This window comes from Musca autumnalis, unplaced genomic scaffold (genome assembly GCF_047663935.1).
Source record: "Musca autumnalis isolate F117 unplaced genomic scaffold, ASM4766393v1 scaffold_2, whole genome shotgun sequence".
Lineage (NCBI taxonomy): Eukaryota > Metazoa > Arthropoda > Insecta > Diptera > Muscidae > Musca > Musca autumnalis.
In genome coordinates, this window is record NW_027411755.1 from 138001005 (window position 1) to 138018704 (window position 17700).

A 17700-nucleotide genomic window follows, 5' to 3' on the forward strand; every position below is an offset into this window, starting at 1 on the left:
CATCCAAAGCGTTGGACCAACGCGGAATGTCAGCGGTAAATGCCTAATAACTGGATGAACCCAGAGCTGTGTATTTAACAAGTGTGTTCCATCTACCAGAAGCCTGGAAAGTATAACAGCGTGACCGTGGCAGATCCGAAGAGGTTCGCGTGTTATTTTGACCGGCAGTTTATAGAGCACCCCAAGTGTGGTAATAGGACAAAGCCGCATAAAAGCCTTCTCTGCCGAGAAGGTACCACCACAACTTACGTTGCGGGATTTTGCAGAAGTCATTCCCACGCGTAATATCAGTGGTAAATGCCTAATAACTGGATGAACCCGGATCAGTGTATTTAACAAGTGTGTGCAATCTACCTAAAGCCTGGAAATTTGGGTGGTCCTGCTACTGAAGCAAGGGAAGGGTCTCCGCAGAGGCTAATAAGACAAGGCGATATCCCTTTTGTCGTCAGTAGCAAAGGTAGAGGCATTATTCCTCCCCTAGATCAGAAGCTACTGAAGCCAGGCAAGGATGCCTGCAGAGAGAATCAGACAGGCCAATCTCCCTCTTGTAGCCAGATAAGATAGAGACATTGTTCCTCCCCTTGATGAGAAGCATTTTCCCAGATGTCCAAAATCTGCATGGATTCCGGAAAATGCCCGCACCACAACGGCGTTACACACTATATCCACACATATAAGTCGAGGACTGCACTAGAATAGACCGTGCGAACGAACAGTTATGGGGCCTCTTAACCTATCGAAGGTCTTTTGTAATAAGAGGTCAAAGACCAGTAGTGTGAAACAGGTAGTTCCCCAAGGCTGCTTGATATCCCCGGAACTGTTAAACCTCTACCTTTCTGAAATTCCACATTCTCCAGACGTCATAGATATATTTTAATGTATGCGGATGATTATACGACCATGGCGTCAGGTCCTATAGTCGATTATTCCGTCTTGATTTACTGATTCCGACCACTATCCCAAGATATTAGGAGTAACATTCGATAGCATGTTAAAGTCATCTGCCAAGCCACAGTTTTTTGCGACAAGATCAGAAGTAGGAACTAGGTTTTCAAGTCGATGACCGGCAGCACTTGAAGTACAAAGAAAACTTATCAACCCCTTACAAAGCAATGGACCGCACAGTGTGACTTTTTCCAATTTTAGGTGGCCAAAATTAATAACTGTGGTATTAAAATACCTATCGAAGTGAAACTTGGTACATACAGCCCCAATACTCAAAAGATGCTGTATGAAAAAAATGGGCGCGGTCCGCCCAATTTTGGGCGTATTAGTAAAAAAATATGTAATGTTCATGAAATGCAATTATAAAACACACAAAGATTAATTAAAAATATAGTTCATTGTTGTTTTTATTATTTTTATTTGTTTTTTTTTTTTGAAGCAGTTAATAAAAAAGAATAAATGTACAAGAAAATTAAAGAAAATAATAAAAACATTTAAAAACAAAAATAAAATATTTATTCATATTTTTAATTTAGATGAAATATAGTTTATATTACATTAAAATATAGACATAAAATAAATTAGATTAATTGATTGTATCCGTAATAAGGTCTATATCCGTAATAAGGTATCTATAATAAGTGCAAGAGCTTGGTCTGAAGACAATACTTTTGAACTTTTTGTGGATGTTTGTGCTTTTTTGAGAGCCGTGCCTTTTGAGGGGGATGCTGTTGATAATTGATGAACTATTTCCGCTGAGTTTCTTTTTCCTGATGATCTCAAGTTCATTTCAGCTGCCATTAACAAGTGTTCAGAATCAAAAGCATTTACAAGATTTTTAGCTACCCGCCTTTTTGTGCGGTGAGATAATTCACTGAACTCCTTTGCAGGTCTTCCTACAGCTCTGTTACTGTATTGGGAAGTACTCGGTCCAACATCAAGAAGGCAAAATGTGAAATCCTGACAGCCAAGTAGCTTACTTCTTAAAAAAACGGGCTTCACGTCGATGTGATGAATCCCATTTTTTATTAAAACGATAACACAAACGCTCTATACTTTTTTTAACTTTGGATAGTCAACGTCCTTTCCAATAAGGTTTGTTATATAATTCAACAATGCACATTTTCCGGCCCTATTTTTGTTTTCAAGCCAAACCTCAAAAAGTGCACTTCTTGGTATCGCCATTATAATCTTTCTGTAAAACCGAAAGGGGCAAGTAGTTGCAGCCAATTTTTTGTATTTAGATACTAGGTTCCTCGGGTATTGTTTTTAGCAAAATAACTCAGCTGGACTTTGGTGGACTTTTTTTACGCACTCCATTTAATATTTTGTTTATTGATTTTTCCCCTTGTTTTTAGAGATTTTTTGACCAACACAATTTTTTATCAAATATATATTATAATGCAACAAAACTTACCATTTACATTAAAAATCTATTAATTATCAAGAATTAATAATAATATAATAAGTAGTATCGGTACGAAATTTTTTACAACAGCGACAATTTGACTAAATTTTGTACTCTAAAAAACATATTATTTTACAATTTCTCATATTTCAATTTTGAAAGCCGTCATTTTTATTCTTATTGTTTTTGTTGTTTTTTCGCAACATTTTTAAATTACATATACTCTTATGCATTACATGATAAAAAATCATGGAGATCGGCGAACATGAATTTTTCCAATTTTGGCCACCTAAATGTTAAGAAAGTCACAGTGTGGACCGGTTTGTGATAAGCTATGTGTCGCCAGCGTGGCATGCAAATGTTAACGCTACGCAGTGGAAGAGTATTCAAACCTGCCAAAATGCCGACCTGAGGACTGCAACAGTGTGCCTCCATTTGACAGCATATCCTTAACCGGACCTGTTTAGATATTGTAATGTATGCGGATGATTGTACGATCATGGCGTCGGGTCCTATCGTCAATGATGCCGTCCTCACGTGCTGATTCCAACCATAAACTATTCCAAAATATTGGGAGTACCATTCGGTAGCATGTTTAAGACTTCTGCGCAAGCCATAGCTATTTGCGATAAGTTCAGACGGGGGAACAAGGTTCTTAGGTCGCTGACCAGACATAGCACCCTTTACAAAGCAAAGTTGTATGCAAATGTTAACGCTAAGCAGTGGAAGAGTTTTCAAACACGCCAAAATGCCGGCCTGATGACTGCAACAGTGTGCCTATTTATGACTCCAGTGGACCGTTTAACCTTAACCGGAACTGTTTAACCTTAACCTTTCTGAAATTCCTCATTCTCCCGACCGCTAGATATCGTAATGTATGGGGATGATTTTACGATCTTGCAGTTTTGTATGCAAATTTTAAAGCAACGCAGTGGAAGAGTATTCAAATCTGCCTCCAGCCTGAGGACTGCAACAGGGTGCGGTGTCTCTTTATGACACTAGTGGACCGACCACGTTGGTGAGGAGACGATGAGTATCCCTACCACAAACTAGTGGACAGGTTTTGCAGACACTTCAGGAGAAATCTTCATGATACAGTGAGCGAGAACCATAGGTATAAACGAGAACCTCTAGATCAACCTGTGGCGATCAGGAGTCTCGAACAAGATTGGCATACAAATCGTTGCACCACGGTGGCACCCAGACATATTGTATGCATCTTGTGTTTAAAATTTGTCTCAACATTTTGGATTTAAAAAGTTAGAAATATCTCTTGTTTCCGCATACTACTCGTCCCTTAAGTTTGGTTTTTGTTATTCTTTTATTGTAACATTTTCCTTACTTTATTATCCCATTACATTTAACTATTACATAATATTATAAAACAACAATGATGATGTTGCAACAACTGTTGTGGTTGTTGTTGTGCTACTGAAGATGGCAATATCACGAATAGAAATAAAATCAATGAATAAAAAATGAGGCATTGTATGCTTAGACAGGGGCGCAGATTAATCTTTTGTTGGGAAATGTTAACGAACAAAGAAGGTAGACAGGGTGGTGGAGGATTAGCATCAACGCCTTGCAAAGTGGATGGCCGGGAGCCAGGCCAGTCAAAGTCACGGTGGTTAAGAATCCCCATACTACCCACATTTTTTGGATATTTTCAGATGTGTATGATTTCTCTATAAAGTGACGTAGTCGTGTTCGACACCCGTTTGGATTGGGCGATAAATAAGCTGGAAATAAAATTGATTCCATTTATTGTTAAAAGAGAAGTCTCTCCGTGGTCTTTCGGGGATGTTCGTGAGAAATCGTTTTTTTAGAAACAGCAAAATTTGTTAAAACTATTCTATAAGAGGGAGGGGAAATTCTCTTATATCCTGAGCCCTTTTATTTTAGCTTATTGATGTCTAAACTCTTTCTTATAGTTGAGTATGAGTGGTGTGCAGCCGATCATTGTAAGGGAACCCTTTTATTGAAGTTTTTGAATGTTAAAATACGAAGTATGGGGCTTACTCTTCTGATGAATAACCTCTTCTGGAAATAGTGTAGATGTTCTTCCCACGATTGGAATCCACAGTCGAACTTTACTATAGCGTATCCTCTGGGGACGAAAATTGCTACACTACCGATACGATTGTACAATATTAATTTTTGTTTGTCATTGCACCCCGTAAGGATTAGGGAGCATTGCATTTTGAGCTCAAAATTGTCTACGCATTGAGAGCTTTAGTTTATTGTACCATCTCCACTTGCCGGTACTGGATGTAGCTCAACTCTATATAAATCAGGTCTGACATAATAGCTATTGCGATATTTAAAATTTCTTCTGGAAATCAATACCCCCTTGGCCCATCTAACAACAAGGAAAAATAACTCTTTTTCCCTATCGTTTCCATTTTCTTCTTCTTTTAACTGAAAATAAAAACCTCATTTTTTCGCCCTCTGCTTCATCTTAGAATAACCAAAGACATTATTGTCGGTATATCTAAACATGGCATAAGAATAACAACTGATACTATCATCGTCGTCGATGACTTTATAGCTTGAATTATGTTACTTTTGTCGTTGTTCTTATGTTTGTTTTTTTGTTGTTGTTGCTGCTGCTTTGGTTTACCTTTTCATTTCATATTCTAGACAGATAGCTACAAAAGATGAACATGTTTCAGGCTAGATTATGGCCCAGTAGCTGTTATGGCAACGGGTGTATATGTGTTTGTGTATCTAACACAAATCTGAAAAGCTTATGATTATTGTAGCTAGCGCGTGTGTGTGCCTGTGTCTTGTGATGTTTTTGTTGTATTATATGATGGCAGTTTGGTGAGAATGTTAGATACCCAACTAACTGGTGTTGTTGGCTGGCTATCATTATGTGGTCTAAGGTCTTTTCATTTTGCTCTGCTCTACCAAGTGTGTGCTTGAGAGCTATATACATTTCTCAAAAAACCGTTAAGAAAACTCTACAAGCAACAATAACAACAATAATGTGTTGCTGTCGGTCGGTCGTACAATGAGTAGTGAAAAGAAAAAAACTTTATGCTTGAAATATGTTTATGGTATAACATTTCTTCCAGTTTCATGCTAATGCCATTGTAAAAATATATATGGTAACATGGGGCGCCTTCGCCACTGGGGCGGCTACGCCAGCCCCGATTTTCTCGCAAAATACAAGTGCTAGAAAAAATCCGCTAAAGGCGAAATTGTGAGTTTAATGAAGATCTATCATCTCCCAAAAGTTGGCAGTTGTGCCATAGGTATGATAGCGGACGCACGCGGTTTTGTGTTTTCAGGGTATTGGGAAACATATTTATGGTATGTATTTTTTGTGATATCTTCTTTACCTTTGGTGATATCAAAAACAGATTTTATACCGTTAGTAGGAAACTACTGAAGAATATAAATCCCAATAATTCGCATGAAAAAAGCAATTGCAAATGTCAATATATTAATATTATGAAATATTTAAGGGGTGGGGCGCCTACGCCATGATAGTGGCGTGGGGTGTTAATGTTATAAATTTGTCATGTTTAACTTAAATTCTTTATACCATAGATATACCACACTATAATGTGAATTTAAAATCAAATATTATCCTAAACGTATCTTATTTTAGTTATATTATGATTTTTGTACCTAAATTCAAGGTACCTACTTCAATTAACCACTAGAATCGGTTACTTTTTGTGAATTTTAAAATCATTTTTGATTATTCAATAGAAAACATGTTCCTTTTTTGCATTATGTTGATATTTAAGGAAGAAGTATGGTGAATTACAATTTTAGAGTCCGTTGGAGAATGTTCAATATCGATGGCGAAGCTGCCCCATGGGTGGGGAGGCTTCGCCACGTTTTAGACATTTTGTAAATTTTCAAAAATAATATTTTAAAAACAAAATTATAACCATTTATATATCAAAACTTATAGTCAAGATATGCTAATATTTTTACCAAAAATAATATTTGAAAAAACTTTAACGGTGTCGCTATGAGAACATTTTGAACAAAAACGTGGCGAATGCGCCCCATGTTACCATATAAATGATAATTTTTGTTGTTGTTTGTTTTCATTTTTTCGTTGTCGTTTTGTTTAGGTATTGTTCTGTGCGAAGATCTTAGATGGGCGGAAGTTTTCATAGTTTTTTTTCTCGTCTCTCCGATGTTAAGAATATAGAATTGCATTATCTTACAAATAAAATAATAAAATATACATAAAAAACAATTTACACTTACCTTCACAACGATGACCATCACCACGATAGCCTGGAAAACAGGTACACGTATAACTGCCGAGTGTATTCGTACAGTGGGCAAATACATCACAGGGACGTGATTTGCACTCGTTTTCATCTGTGAGAAAAACAGAAAAAAAACATAAAATTAGTTATAAAATTAAATTGGTCACTCCATCAAATGTCATGATAATGATCATCAAGATAATAATGACATTAAATGTTTTATTTTTCTTCATTTTTTTGACATTTAACTTACCTTGATCGTTACAATTGCAACCACCCCAGCCATCGTTGCAATGGCAAACACCATTCAAACACACACCATTTATGCACTGAGTGCCATCTTTATCACAGTCATCTGAGTTGTTGTTGTTGTTGTTTTGGAGAAATTATTTGAAAAGACAAAAAAGTACGGGAAATGAAAGGAAATAATAAAACATTAAATTGAATAATGACTCTTGACATAATGTGAGAATCTTTGGGGGGTTTTCACTTACTTGTGCATTTGAGCTCTTTGCTTAGCTCATCGGAACCCAAATAACAATCTTGGGAACCGTCGCATAATTTCGATAGTTCGTATAATTGTAAATAGTCGCTGGACGCATTTACTTGGCAACCAAAATAGCCATCTTCCAAATTTATAAAAAATACTTCGTTACGAAATCGACTATTTTTTAAATTTGTTTTAAATGGCGATAATTGTGTTTGTGTAAAATATTGTGTTTGTTGTTGTTGTGAATGTACCTGTAACGAAAATAAAGACGAGCAAATAAATTTAAAATAAATTAACAAAAAAAAAGACTTAGGAAACAAACTATTTTTAAAAGAGAAAGAAGAGTGAAATGTAGAAATTTTAAAATAATACAAAAGATTTAGGAAATAAACTTTTTGCAAAAATAAACATTGAAAGGCTTGGGAAACTGACTTTCTTAGGGTTTCAAGAATCGCCATGCTGTTCCCTTATAAAACGATAAAAGCTTGGGTTGTGGCTCAAGGGAATTAATCCACCCTTGTAAAAACTTTGCTATGCAAAAACAAGGACTAGCTGTAATAAAATATTTAAAAGTTGATGTGATGTGATAAGGACCATGATCTGCATCTTGAATATCCGGATTCATTGCTGACTGACAGGATTTGTGCTGTGATAATAGGGCACACAACATCAGACGAATGTGACACACTCTTTTTTAACTGCCCTGAAACAAGGCTGGATCACCAGCATCAAACCTACGGTTCTATGTAGGTTTTTATGCTGCTACAACAACAACAACCATCGTTTTGCAGCAAATTTTCATATCCTTCTAAAAAATTTCCGAAGCCAGAATATTTGTTATACCCTTCACCATAGTATGAAGGGTATATTAAGTTTGTTTTTCTGTTTTTAACACATCGAACTTATCGTTCATATAAAGTATATATACGTCTTTGGGCATTTCAGGTGACGATGTATTCTTGATCAGGATACAATTCTAAGATGATCTAGCCATGTCCGTCTATTTTAATCACTCTAGCGTCCGAAACAATTGAGATCGAATGCTAAAATTTTGCACCCGAGTATCTTGTTTTCATAGATAGGTCGAAGATGAACTATGTAGGTCCACCTTTCGGTACAGCACCAATATAACGGTACCACCCGATTTAAGGTATTTTGAGGCTTTTAGCTACATTTGTTTAACCAATTAGCTGAAATTTGACATCTGAGGTTCCCAATGGCCAAGAAATTTCTCCACTAAAAATTGTCAAGATAGATCCACGTTTTGGTATAACCTTCATAGAAGGATACCTCCCGATTTAAGTTTTTTTTTGGGATTTAGCCACCATTTTTGACCGAACTAGCTGAAATTTTACATTTAAGGTTCTCAGTGGTCCCAAAACTTCTTCACTAAAAATCGTCAACATAGGTCCATATTTTTGGAATAGCCTCCATATAACGGTACCCCCTCATTTTCGGAATTTTCAGCATTTTAGCTACAATTTTTGACCGAACTAGTTGAAGTTTGACATTTGAGGTTCTCAGTGGTCCCGCAATTTCTCCACCAAAAATCGTCCACATAGGTCCATTTCTTGTTATAGCCCCTATAGAACGGTACCTCGCAATTTTCGATATTTTGAGAATTTAAACGAAAAATTTTTAACCGAACTAGCTATAATTTGACATTTGAAGTTCTCCCATGTTTTTGTATATCCCCACATATAAAAAACTTAAGCAATTTTTAGATAAATTTTTAACCTAATTTAGGCGTTTGGGGTATCCGTGGTGGAACAATTTTGCACCTAACATGAAACTAATTATTTTAGTTCAGAATATTTTATGGTGGAGACTATGAAAAGTTTGGCACTGTCGAACTTAATGCTTTTTCATTGTTGAGCTTTCATAGAATAAAATGCATCCTGAAAGGAAGGAAGTCTTTATGGGCGACCAAAAGGTAGTGTTCAGTATAGACTTTCAAAGTATAGTCTTTATAGACGATCAGAACAGACGACTAACTGGGACTGGGAGTCTTAATAACACCAAAAATAGTATTTAAAGCACCCACAAAGGATTATTTATGGACAACACAAACTATTCTTTTTAGAATCGAAAAGAGAACCGACAAATGGTGTGATTAACAACTCCCAAAACAGTCTAGATAGGCAACCAAAAGGGTGCCTTTATTAACGAACAAAATGATGTTTTTGAGGATGAGGACATCACTTAGATATCCAAAAGTAGTCTTTTTGGAAGGTCAAAATATTGTCGTTTATACACAAAATAGGGGAACTTTAATAATTACCCTAAAACAGTCTTTATAGGTGATCAAAAACTACCTTTACAACCGTCAACAGAGGATTTTATAGCACCAAAGGGGGCAATTTACCAACGACCAAAGTGGTGTATATATGAATTTCCACAAGTAGTCCTTATAGACACAGAAAAGGGAGACTTTATAGACGATCATAAGAAACTACCAAAGTTTTTCTGAAGCAGTTAAAACCTGAGTATTTTGGCTATAACAACCGATCTGAATTTTATGGAGGTGATTCTAAGTTATGCCCTGATTTTACTCGACCACTTGCATTGGTTCAATTAAAGTCGGATCTGAAGGATCTGAAAAATATTGAGCGTTGTATCTGAAACTTGGCTTAGTGTTAACTATTTTTCGAAGATGGTTAAATTGTTTAGCTATTCAAAAGAGCTTTTATTTTTTTTTTAGTACTCAAAATAGTTTTTAGATTTTTTGTGCTTTTCAATTGCTGTCAAAGTCAATCAAGTTAAAGATTAATATTTTTGAATTTTCTCTCATGTTTTGTATACATTGTTTATTATAGTTTTTCTTTAATGCTATTCGTCTCTGATGTGCTTCGTCCAATCAAAAACCTATGCTAATATTTCAATGAAAGTAAACCCAAGACATTGCATGTTCAGATAATACACATCATTGATTCTTACATCCAAAAAATTCCCCAGAGATTGAATGAAATTATTTAAATGAAAAATTTCAATTATAGAAAAATTATTACAAATTTAAACAAATAGTCAATTTGTTATTGAAATTGTATGCAGACCAAAGTAAAATTTAATCATGTGTAAGTGAATTGAAACAGATAATTTTCTTAAAATTAAATGATATTGAAGACAATTCTTATAAACATTTTAAATATCAAAGTTTACGTCTTAAGTCTTTCGTTCATATGAAGATCGTATCATCCGTTTTCGAGCAACGCTTTCAAAAATGCCATTTCGAGAAAAACACGTTTTTAGTTCCTATGCTACATACAAAACACAATAAATGTGTCCCTTCCAACACCCATATCTCAATCAGTGTTTGTCCAATCGACTTTGCAATTTATTCTCTTCTAAGCGTACTTCAAAATGAGCCAACTGCCCCTGATGAAGCTTGTACCCTTGTATGGCGGGCATTGAGTACATGTTGTTACGACAAAAATCAAAGCGATTCGAGAGCAGGTCCTAAACTGAACTTTTCCAAAAATTTGTGTGGGAGGTACCCGAAGGAGTAGACCGATTGAGTCCATATTGGAATATCATCTAAGTCTGGTATAAATTTCACGATGTTCAAAGTATGGACCACATCGGTTACAAGCTTCAAGAGTTATCGTGCTCGCAAATTTTCCGAACATTTTCGAACTTTTGTGGGGGAGGTATCGGAAGGAATGGACCGATATAACCCGTCTTCGAACTTAATCTGCTCCAGCCAGCCAGACAGACGGACGGACAGTGCTATATAAAATACTAATTGTCTGAAACGGGTTTCGTCCAAACCTACTATGGGTCTAAAACCATTATTTCGATAAGGCACATTTTGCCCGTATGAAAGTGTATATACCCTCGTTAGCATAAATTCTGAGGGTATAATTAGCATAAATGCTGAGGGTATGAACATGACCTCAAGCTAAAAAATATTTGCTTTATTTGAAACCAATAAAAAGTCGAACAAACATCAATAAATAAAAATTTCGTTTTTTTAATTGTAAAGTGACTATAAGGTCGTATTTAATCTTATTAATTTTACCTTAATTATTTATTAACATTTCATTAATTCTCGGTGAACAATAAAGTAATGCCCCAAAATATACTCATAGTTAATCTCTATAAGAACCCAAAAGAGAAAAAATCCAAAAAATAATAAATTTTTAGTATGGAGAGGACAATTAAAAAGGTATTTTTAACATAACAAGGCTTGCTTCTTAAGTCTTTTGTTTCTATGAAGAACTTATCAATGTTTGTTTTCCAAGTCTTTCAATTCTATTATTTTTATACCCTCCACCATAGTATGAAGGGTATACTAAGTTTGTTTTTTCCGTTTGTAACGCATTGAAATAAACATTTGCGACCCTATAAAGTATATATATTCTTGATCAGCGTAAAATTCTGAGTCGATCTGCGCATGTCCGTCCGTCCGTCTGTGGTAATCACTCTAGCATCCACAAAAATGGAGATAGGACGCTGAAATGTTGGGAAGATGCGTCTTTTGTTTGCAGGCAGGTCAAGTTCGATGATGGGCCATATCGGTCCACGTTTTGGTATAGCCCCCATATAACGGTACCTCCCGATTTTCGGTATTTTGAGAATTTTAGCTACAATTTTCACGCGAACTAGCTGTAAATTGACATTTGAGGTTCTCAGTGGTCATCAAACTTCTCCACTAAACATCGTCAACATAGGTCCATGTTTTGGTATAGCCCCCATATAACGATACCTCCCGATTTTCGGTAGTTTGAGAATTTTAGCTACAATTTTCACGCGAACTAGCTGTAAATTGACATTTGAGGTCCTCAGTGGTCATCAAACTTGTCCACCTAACATCGTCAACATAGGTGCATGTTTTGGTATAGCCCCCATATAACGGTACCTCCCGATTTTCGGTATTTTGAGAATTTTAGCTACAATTTTCACCCGAACTAGCTGTAAATTGACATTTGAGGTTCTCAGTGGTCAACAAACTTCCCCACCGAACATCGCCAACATAGGTCCATGGTTTGGTATAGCCCCCATATAACGATACCTCCCGATTTTCGGTATTTTGAGAATATTAGCTACAATTTTCACCCGAACTAGCTGTAAATTGGCATTTTAGGTTCTCAGTGGTCATCAAACTTCTCCACCGAACATCGCCAACGTAGGTCCATGGTTTGGTATATCCCCCATATATCGATAGCTTCCGATTTTCGGTATTTTGAGAATTTTAGCAACAATTTTTAATCGAAGTAGCTATAATTTGACGTTTGAATTTTCAGTGATCACGAAACTTCTTCACTAAAATTCGTCAACAAAAGTCCATCTTTTCGTATAGCTCCTATATAACGGTACCTCCCGATTTTCGGCATTTTGAGGGTCTACATTGTTTGATGGAACTACCCTTAATTTAATTTGACTTTTGAGGTTCTTAGCAGTTACAAAACTATTCCACCAAAAATTATAAAGACAGGTTGACACTTTGATATAGTCCCGTAGGTGGTACCTTTCACCTGGCTGAACACATTTTTTAGATTAGATTTGATAATTAAGACAATTGGTGTATCTATCCATGGTCGAAAATTTTTTTCGCCTAAAATTGTGGAAGGACACTAATTATTCCATTTTAATTAAGACTATTTTATGGTGGAGGGTATAAAAAGTTCGGCCCGGCCGAACTTAACGACTTTTTACTTGTTATTATTATTTTTGTTTTGTGTAAGGTCATATTTGATTTTATTAATTACTAGCAAAGTGCCCGCTACTTCGTATGCGGACAGGATATAAAAAGCAAATAAACAATATATAATATGGAAATGGCGAACACTGAAAATTTTATTGTACTTATACCAATTTTAATCAGTACTGTTCGTAGTACTGTTCGTACCGCTTGAGTTTAATTTTCAAAAAATCTGCCGTATCTTGCCCTTGCATGGTAACAGCGAGACCAACATTGCACACCAATACTAACACTAAATCCAAAAAATACAGATTCCAGCACTGTCCCTACACCCAACAACAAATTGCCATTAAGTACTCTTCGTACCCATAAATACGATTTTCCAAAACTACCTCAATCCTTCACTTCACCAGTAACCTTAATTCCAAAAACAGGATTCCAGCGCTATCGATGCACTCAAATTCAAATTATACCATTTGGTATATTTCGTGGCCATAAGTACGAATTTCAAAAACTACATCCTTGTCTCAATCCTACACTCCAACCGTAGTCTTACAAATTCCAGGATTCCAGCCCTATCCGTTCCTCCAAATACTCACTGTACCAAATTTAGAACCATTTAGTACTTTTCGTACCCATAAGTGCGAATTTCCAAAACTATCTTAATCCTATACTGCAACAGTAATCTCAATTTCAAATTTAAGGATTCCAGGTCTATTCGTTCACTCAAATCCAAGTTGTACCAAATTTAATACCATTTAGTACTTTTCGTACACATAAGTACGAATTTCCAAAACTACCTCAATCCTACACTTCAACAATAATCTAAATTCCAAATTTCAGGATTCCAGATTCCAAATACCAATTGTACCAAATTTAGTACTTTTCTTTTCCAATAAGTACGAATTTCCAAAACTACCACAATCCTACACTCCAACAGAAATCTCAATTCCACATTTCAGGGTCTAGGTCTATCCGTTGACCCTAATCCAAATTATACAAAATGTAGTGCTTTTCGTATCCATAAGTACGAATTTCCAAAACTATCTCAATCCTACACTTCAACATTAATCTCACTTACGAATTTAAGGTTTCCAGCTCTATTCGTTTACCCAAATCCAAACTGTACCAAATTTAGTATTTTTCTTATCCGTAAGTAAGAATTTGCAAAACTAACTCCATCTTACAACCCAACAGCAAGCTTAATTCTAAATTTCACGTCTTATCAGTTTGGCTGCCACCCAAATCCAAATTTGGTACTTTTTGTACCCATAAGTACGAATTTTCAAAACTACTTCCATTTTATACTCCAAATGTAGCCTACGAAGTACGAATTTCCAAATTATCTCAATTCCATACTCTAACATCAATGTTAATTCGAAATTTCAGGGCTACAGCTCTTTAGTACCACTTAGTACTTTTCGTAACCTTAAGTACGAATTTTCAAAACAACTTCCATTTTACAATTCAACAGTAACCAATCTTATACTTCACCAGCAATTTTTATTCCAACTTTCAGAAATTCAGCTCTATCCGATGACCCAAATCTTAATTGTACCAAATTTATTACTTTTCGTAACCCATAAGTACGAATTTCCAAATTCTACAACATCAATCTTAATTTAAAATTTCAGGATTCCAGCTCTATCCGTTCAACCTAAATCCTAATTGTACAAAATTTAGTACCACATAGTATTTGTCGTACCCATGAGTACGAATTTTCAAAACTACTTCCATTCTACTCTCCAACAATAGCCTTAGTTCAAAATTTCAGGATTCCAGCTCCATCCGTTCGCCCAAATCGTAATTGTACCAAATTTAGTACCATTTAGTACTTTTCGTACCCATAAACACGAATTTTCAAAACTACTTCCATTCTACTTTCTAACAGTAGCCTTAGTTCAAAATTTCAGGATTCCTGCCCCATCCGTTCGCCCAAATCGTAATTGTACCAAATTTAGTACTTTTCGTACCCATAAGTACGAATTTCCTCAATCCTACACTCCAACAGTAACTTTAATTCGAAATTTCAGGATTTCAACTCTATCCGTTCACCCAAATATAAATTGTACCAAATTTAGTACTTTCCGTTCCCATAAGTATGAATTTCCAAAACTACCTCAATCCTACACTCCATCAGTAACCTTAATTCGAAATTTTAGGATTCCAACTCTATCCGTTCAACTAAATTTAAATTGTACCAAATTTAATACCATTTAGTACTTTCCGTACCCATAAGTATGAATTTCCAAAACTATCTCAATCCCACACTCAATCAGTAACCTTAATTCGAAATTTCAGGTTTCCATGTCTATCTAAATCCAAATTGTACCAAATTTGGTACCATTTAGTACTTTTCGTACACATAAGTATGAATTTCCAAAACTACCTCAATCCTACACCCCAACAGTAACTTTAATTCGAAATTTCAGGATTCCAACTCTATCCGTTCACCCAAATATAAATTGTACCAAATTTAGTACATTTAGTACTTTCCCTTCCCAAAAGTATGAATTTCCAAAACTACCTCAATCCTACACTCCATCAGAAACCTTAATTCGAAATTTCAGCATTCCAACTCTATCCGTTCAAATAAATTTAAATTGTACCAAATTTAGTACCATTTAGTACTTTCCGTACCCATAAGTATAAATTTCCAAGACTAACTCAATCCTACACTCCAAAAGTAATTAAATTCCAAATTTCAGGATTCCAGCTCTATCCGTTCACCCAAATCCAATTTGTACCAAATTTAGTACCGTTTACTACTTTTCGTACCCATAAGTAAGAATTTCCAAAACTACCTCAATCCTTCACTCCATCAGTAATCTTAATTCCAAATTTCAGGTTTCCATGCCTATCTAAATCCAAATTGTACCAAATTTGGTACCATTTAGTACTTTTCGTACACATAAGTATGAGTTTCCAAAAGTACAGTAATTTCCTTATATCAACACCACTTCCCAACCTTGATTTCCATACCAAATATGAACATTGAAGCTATATTCGCTCAAAATATACAATTGGTACCAAATTTAGTAACTTTTCGTACGCTTATAAGTCGAATTTCCAAAAACCCTTTGGTACATCTTTCTAAACCTCCATCAGTTACCCTCATTCCAAATTTCAGAATTCTAGCTCTTCCCGTTTGCATAATACAAAGGGTACCATATTTAGTACCTTTTAGTACTTTTCGTACACTTCTAGGTCGAATTTCCAAAAACCCAGCCTTATCTCACCCCTACACACCGACAGCAACCCACAGTCAAAATTTCAGCTTTCTAGCTTCAGCGGTTTCGTCTGGGCGATGATATGTCAGTCACTCAGTAACTCAGTCACTCACTAAGCTCTTTTATATATATAGATTACTTTATTAATTTATTAAAATTTCATTAATTCCCAGTTTTTTTGATGCCTATGATCCCTCATTAGACATCTAAATAAAGATTACTTTAAACAACTACCACTACAAAAATTTAGTTGAGATTATGGCCTATTGTTGTAAGTTTGTTGTGTTATTGTTAAACAATATTATTTTTTCCTCTGTAATTTATTTCCATTTTTTTTGGAAGTTCAAAATACATGAGCTATAATACCCTGACCTTGTCAATGCATTATATGTTCGTTACATGGTCGGTAGTCATAATGATGAGGTATTTTTTAATGACAAATATTTCAATACATTACTATGAGCGGTTGATAATATTTCGTGAGATTATTAGAGCAACAATAGAGAAATAAAATATGTATGTATAATAGCAGATATCAGATTAAAGGTTATTGAAAAGGGATATGTAAACATATTGTCTACCAGAAAATTGGAAGAAGCTGGTTTTCTTAGAAATTAGCAACGGTATCAATTCCGTGAAAGAACATATATTTTTCGTTTTTTATTATTTTATTATTGTTTTGTATTTATTGTGTAGTATAGATGATAATTATGAAATTTATAGAAAATCACTTAGAGCCGCATATTGTGGCAGACTTTAAGACAATCCTGGTTTTTGGCGTTTAATATTCGTATTTAACATGCCATAAAAGCTGTATTTTCCAAACTTCATTTTACAAATACAGCTAATGAAAAAAGAGTGACTAATTTCAAACTTTGGCGGAGTTATTAAATAACAATAGCAATTGTGTGAAAAAAATTTATAAAATATTTTCCTCCCAAAACTCCCATGACATTGCCAGTTAGCCTATACACTTGCCCGTCTGTCTGTCCATTCAATAACTTCTTGATGTCTACCTGGCAAGATTATCAAACAACGACCGCTAACTTTAATAACGTTATAGTACTCAGTCACTGGTGGTGTTGTTGTTAATGTTGCTTTGGCTTTATTTCAAGACCAAATGCAATTAGATTTTACTGCAAGTTGCATTAGTTTTTGTTGTTGTTGTTACTGCTGCCATTTTTCATGGGCTCATGTGCCGTAAAAGGTTCCCCATCAAGCGACAATGCGATTTACCATGAAGTTGAAGTTGATTACAATGATTTGCCAAGGCATGTTGATCATCGTCGTCACCATGGTGATCATCTTTACCGGAATATAATGACAATATTTTTGTTATTATTGTTTTGGTGTTCTATGTTATTGTTTGTTGTGCTGTTGCTGCTGCTGCAGTAGAGTGCATCCGTTATAACTGTCATTTTTGTGTTGTAGTTTTTTTTATTGCAGTTCTTCTTTGCAAGCAACAGTAAGGTGATAGCTGGAATAATTATGCAAGTGTAACAACAGCTAAAGGCAAACAGGTGTTAGGTGTGTATGTGAAAAAAGAAGAAGAACAAAAATAACAACAAAACGCATATTGTTCACCTATTTTATATCTTATAGTGCATAAGAGTTATTGCAAAAACATATATGTAATAATTCTGTGATGTCTAACTATATAGGTTTTTGTAGGACCTTTGGTCATGAGAATGAGGTCTTTGTAGCATCCTTATGGGGTTATGGCCACTTGCAAATTTTATTTTGTCGGT

At 35.2% G+C, this 17700-nt stretch overlaps 1 protein-coding gene across 1 annotated transcript in view; it reads right to left on the reverse strand.

The window, feature by feature from the left end:
• The window catches only part of dpy (fibrillin-like protein dumpy), a 310858-nt gene that overhangs the window by 149577 nt on the left and 143581 nt on the right, over nucleotides 1–17700 (reverse strand). The window contains exons 4-6 of the mRNA XM_073969448.1: nucleotides 7086–7332; nucleotides 6845–6946; nucleotides 6587–6703 (exon numbers count right to left, since the gene is read on the reverse strand). Coding sequence (XP_073825549.1) covers nucleotides 6587–6703; nucleotides 6845–6946; nucleotides 7086–7332 — 466 coding nt within the window. The remainder of the gene's footprint in view (nucleotides 1–6586; nucleotides 6704–6844; nucleotides 6947–7085; nucleotides 7333–17700) is intronic.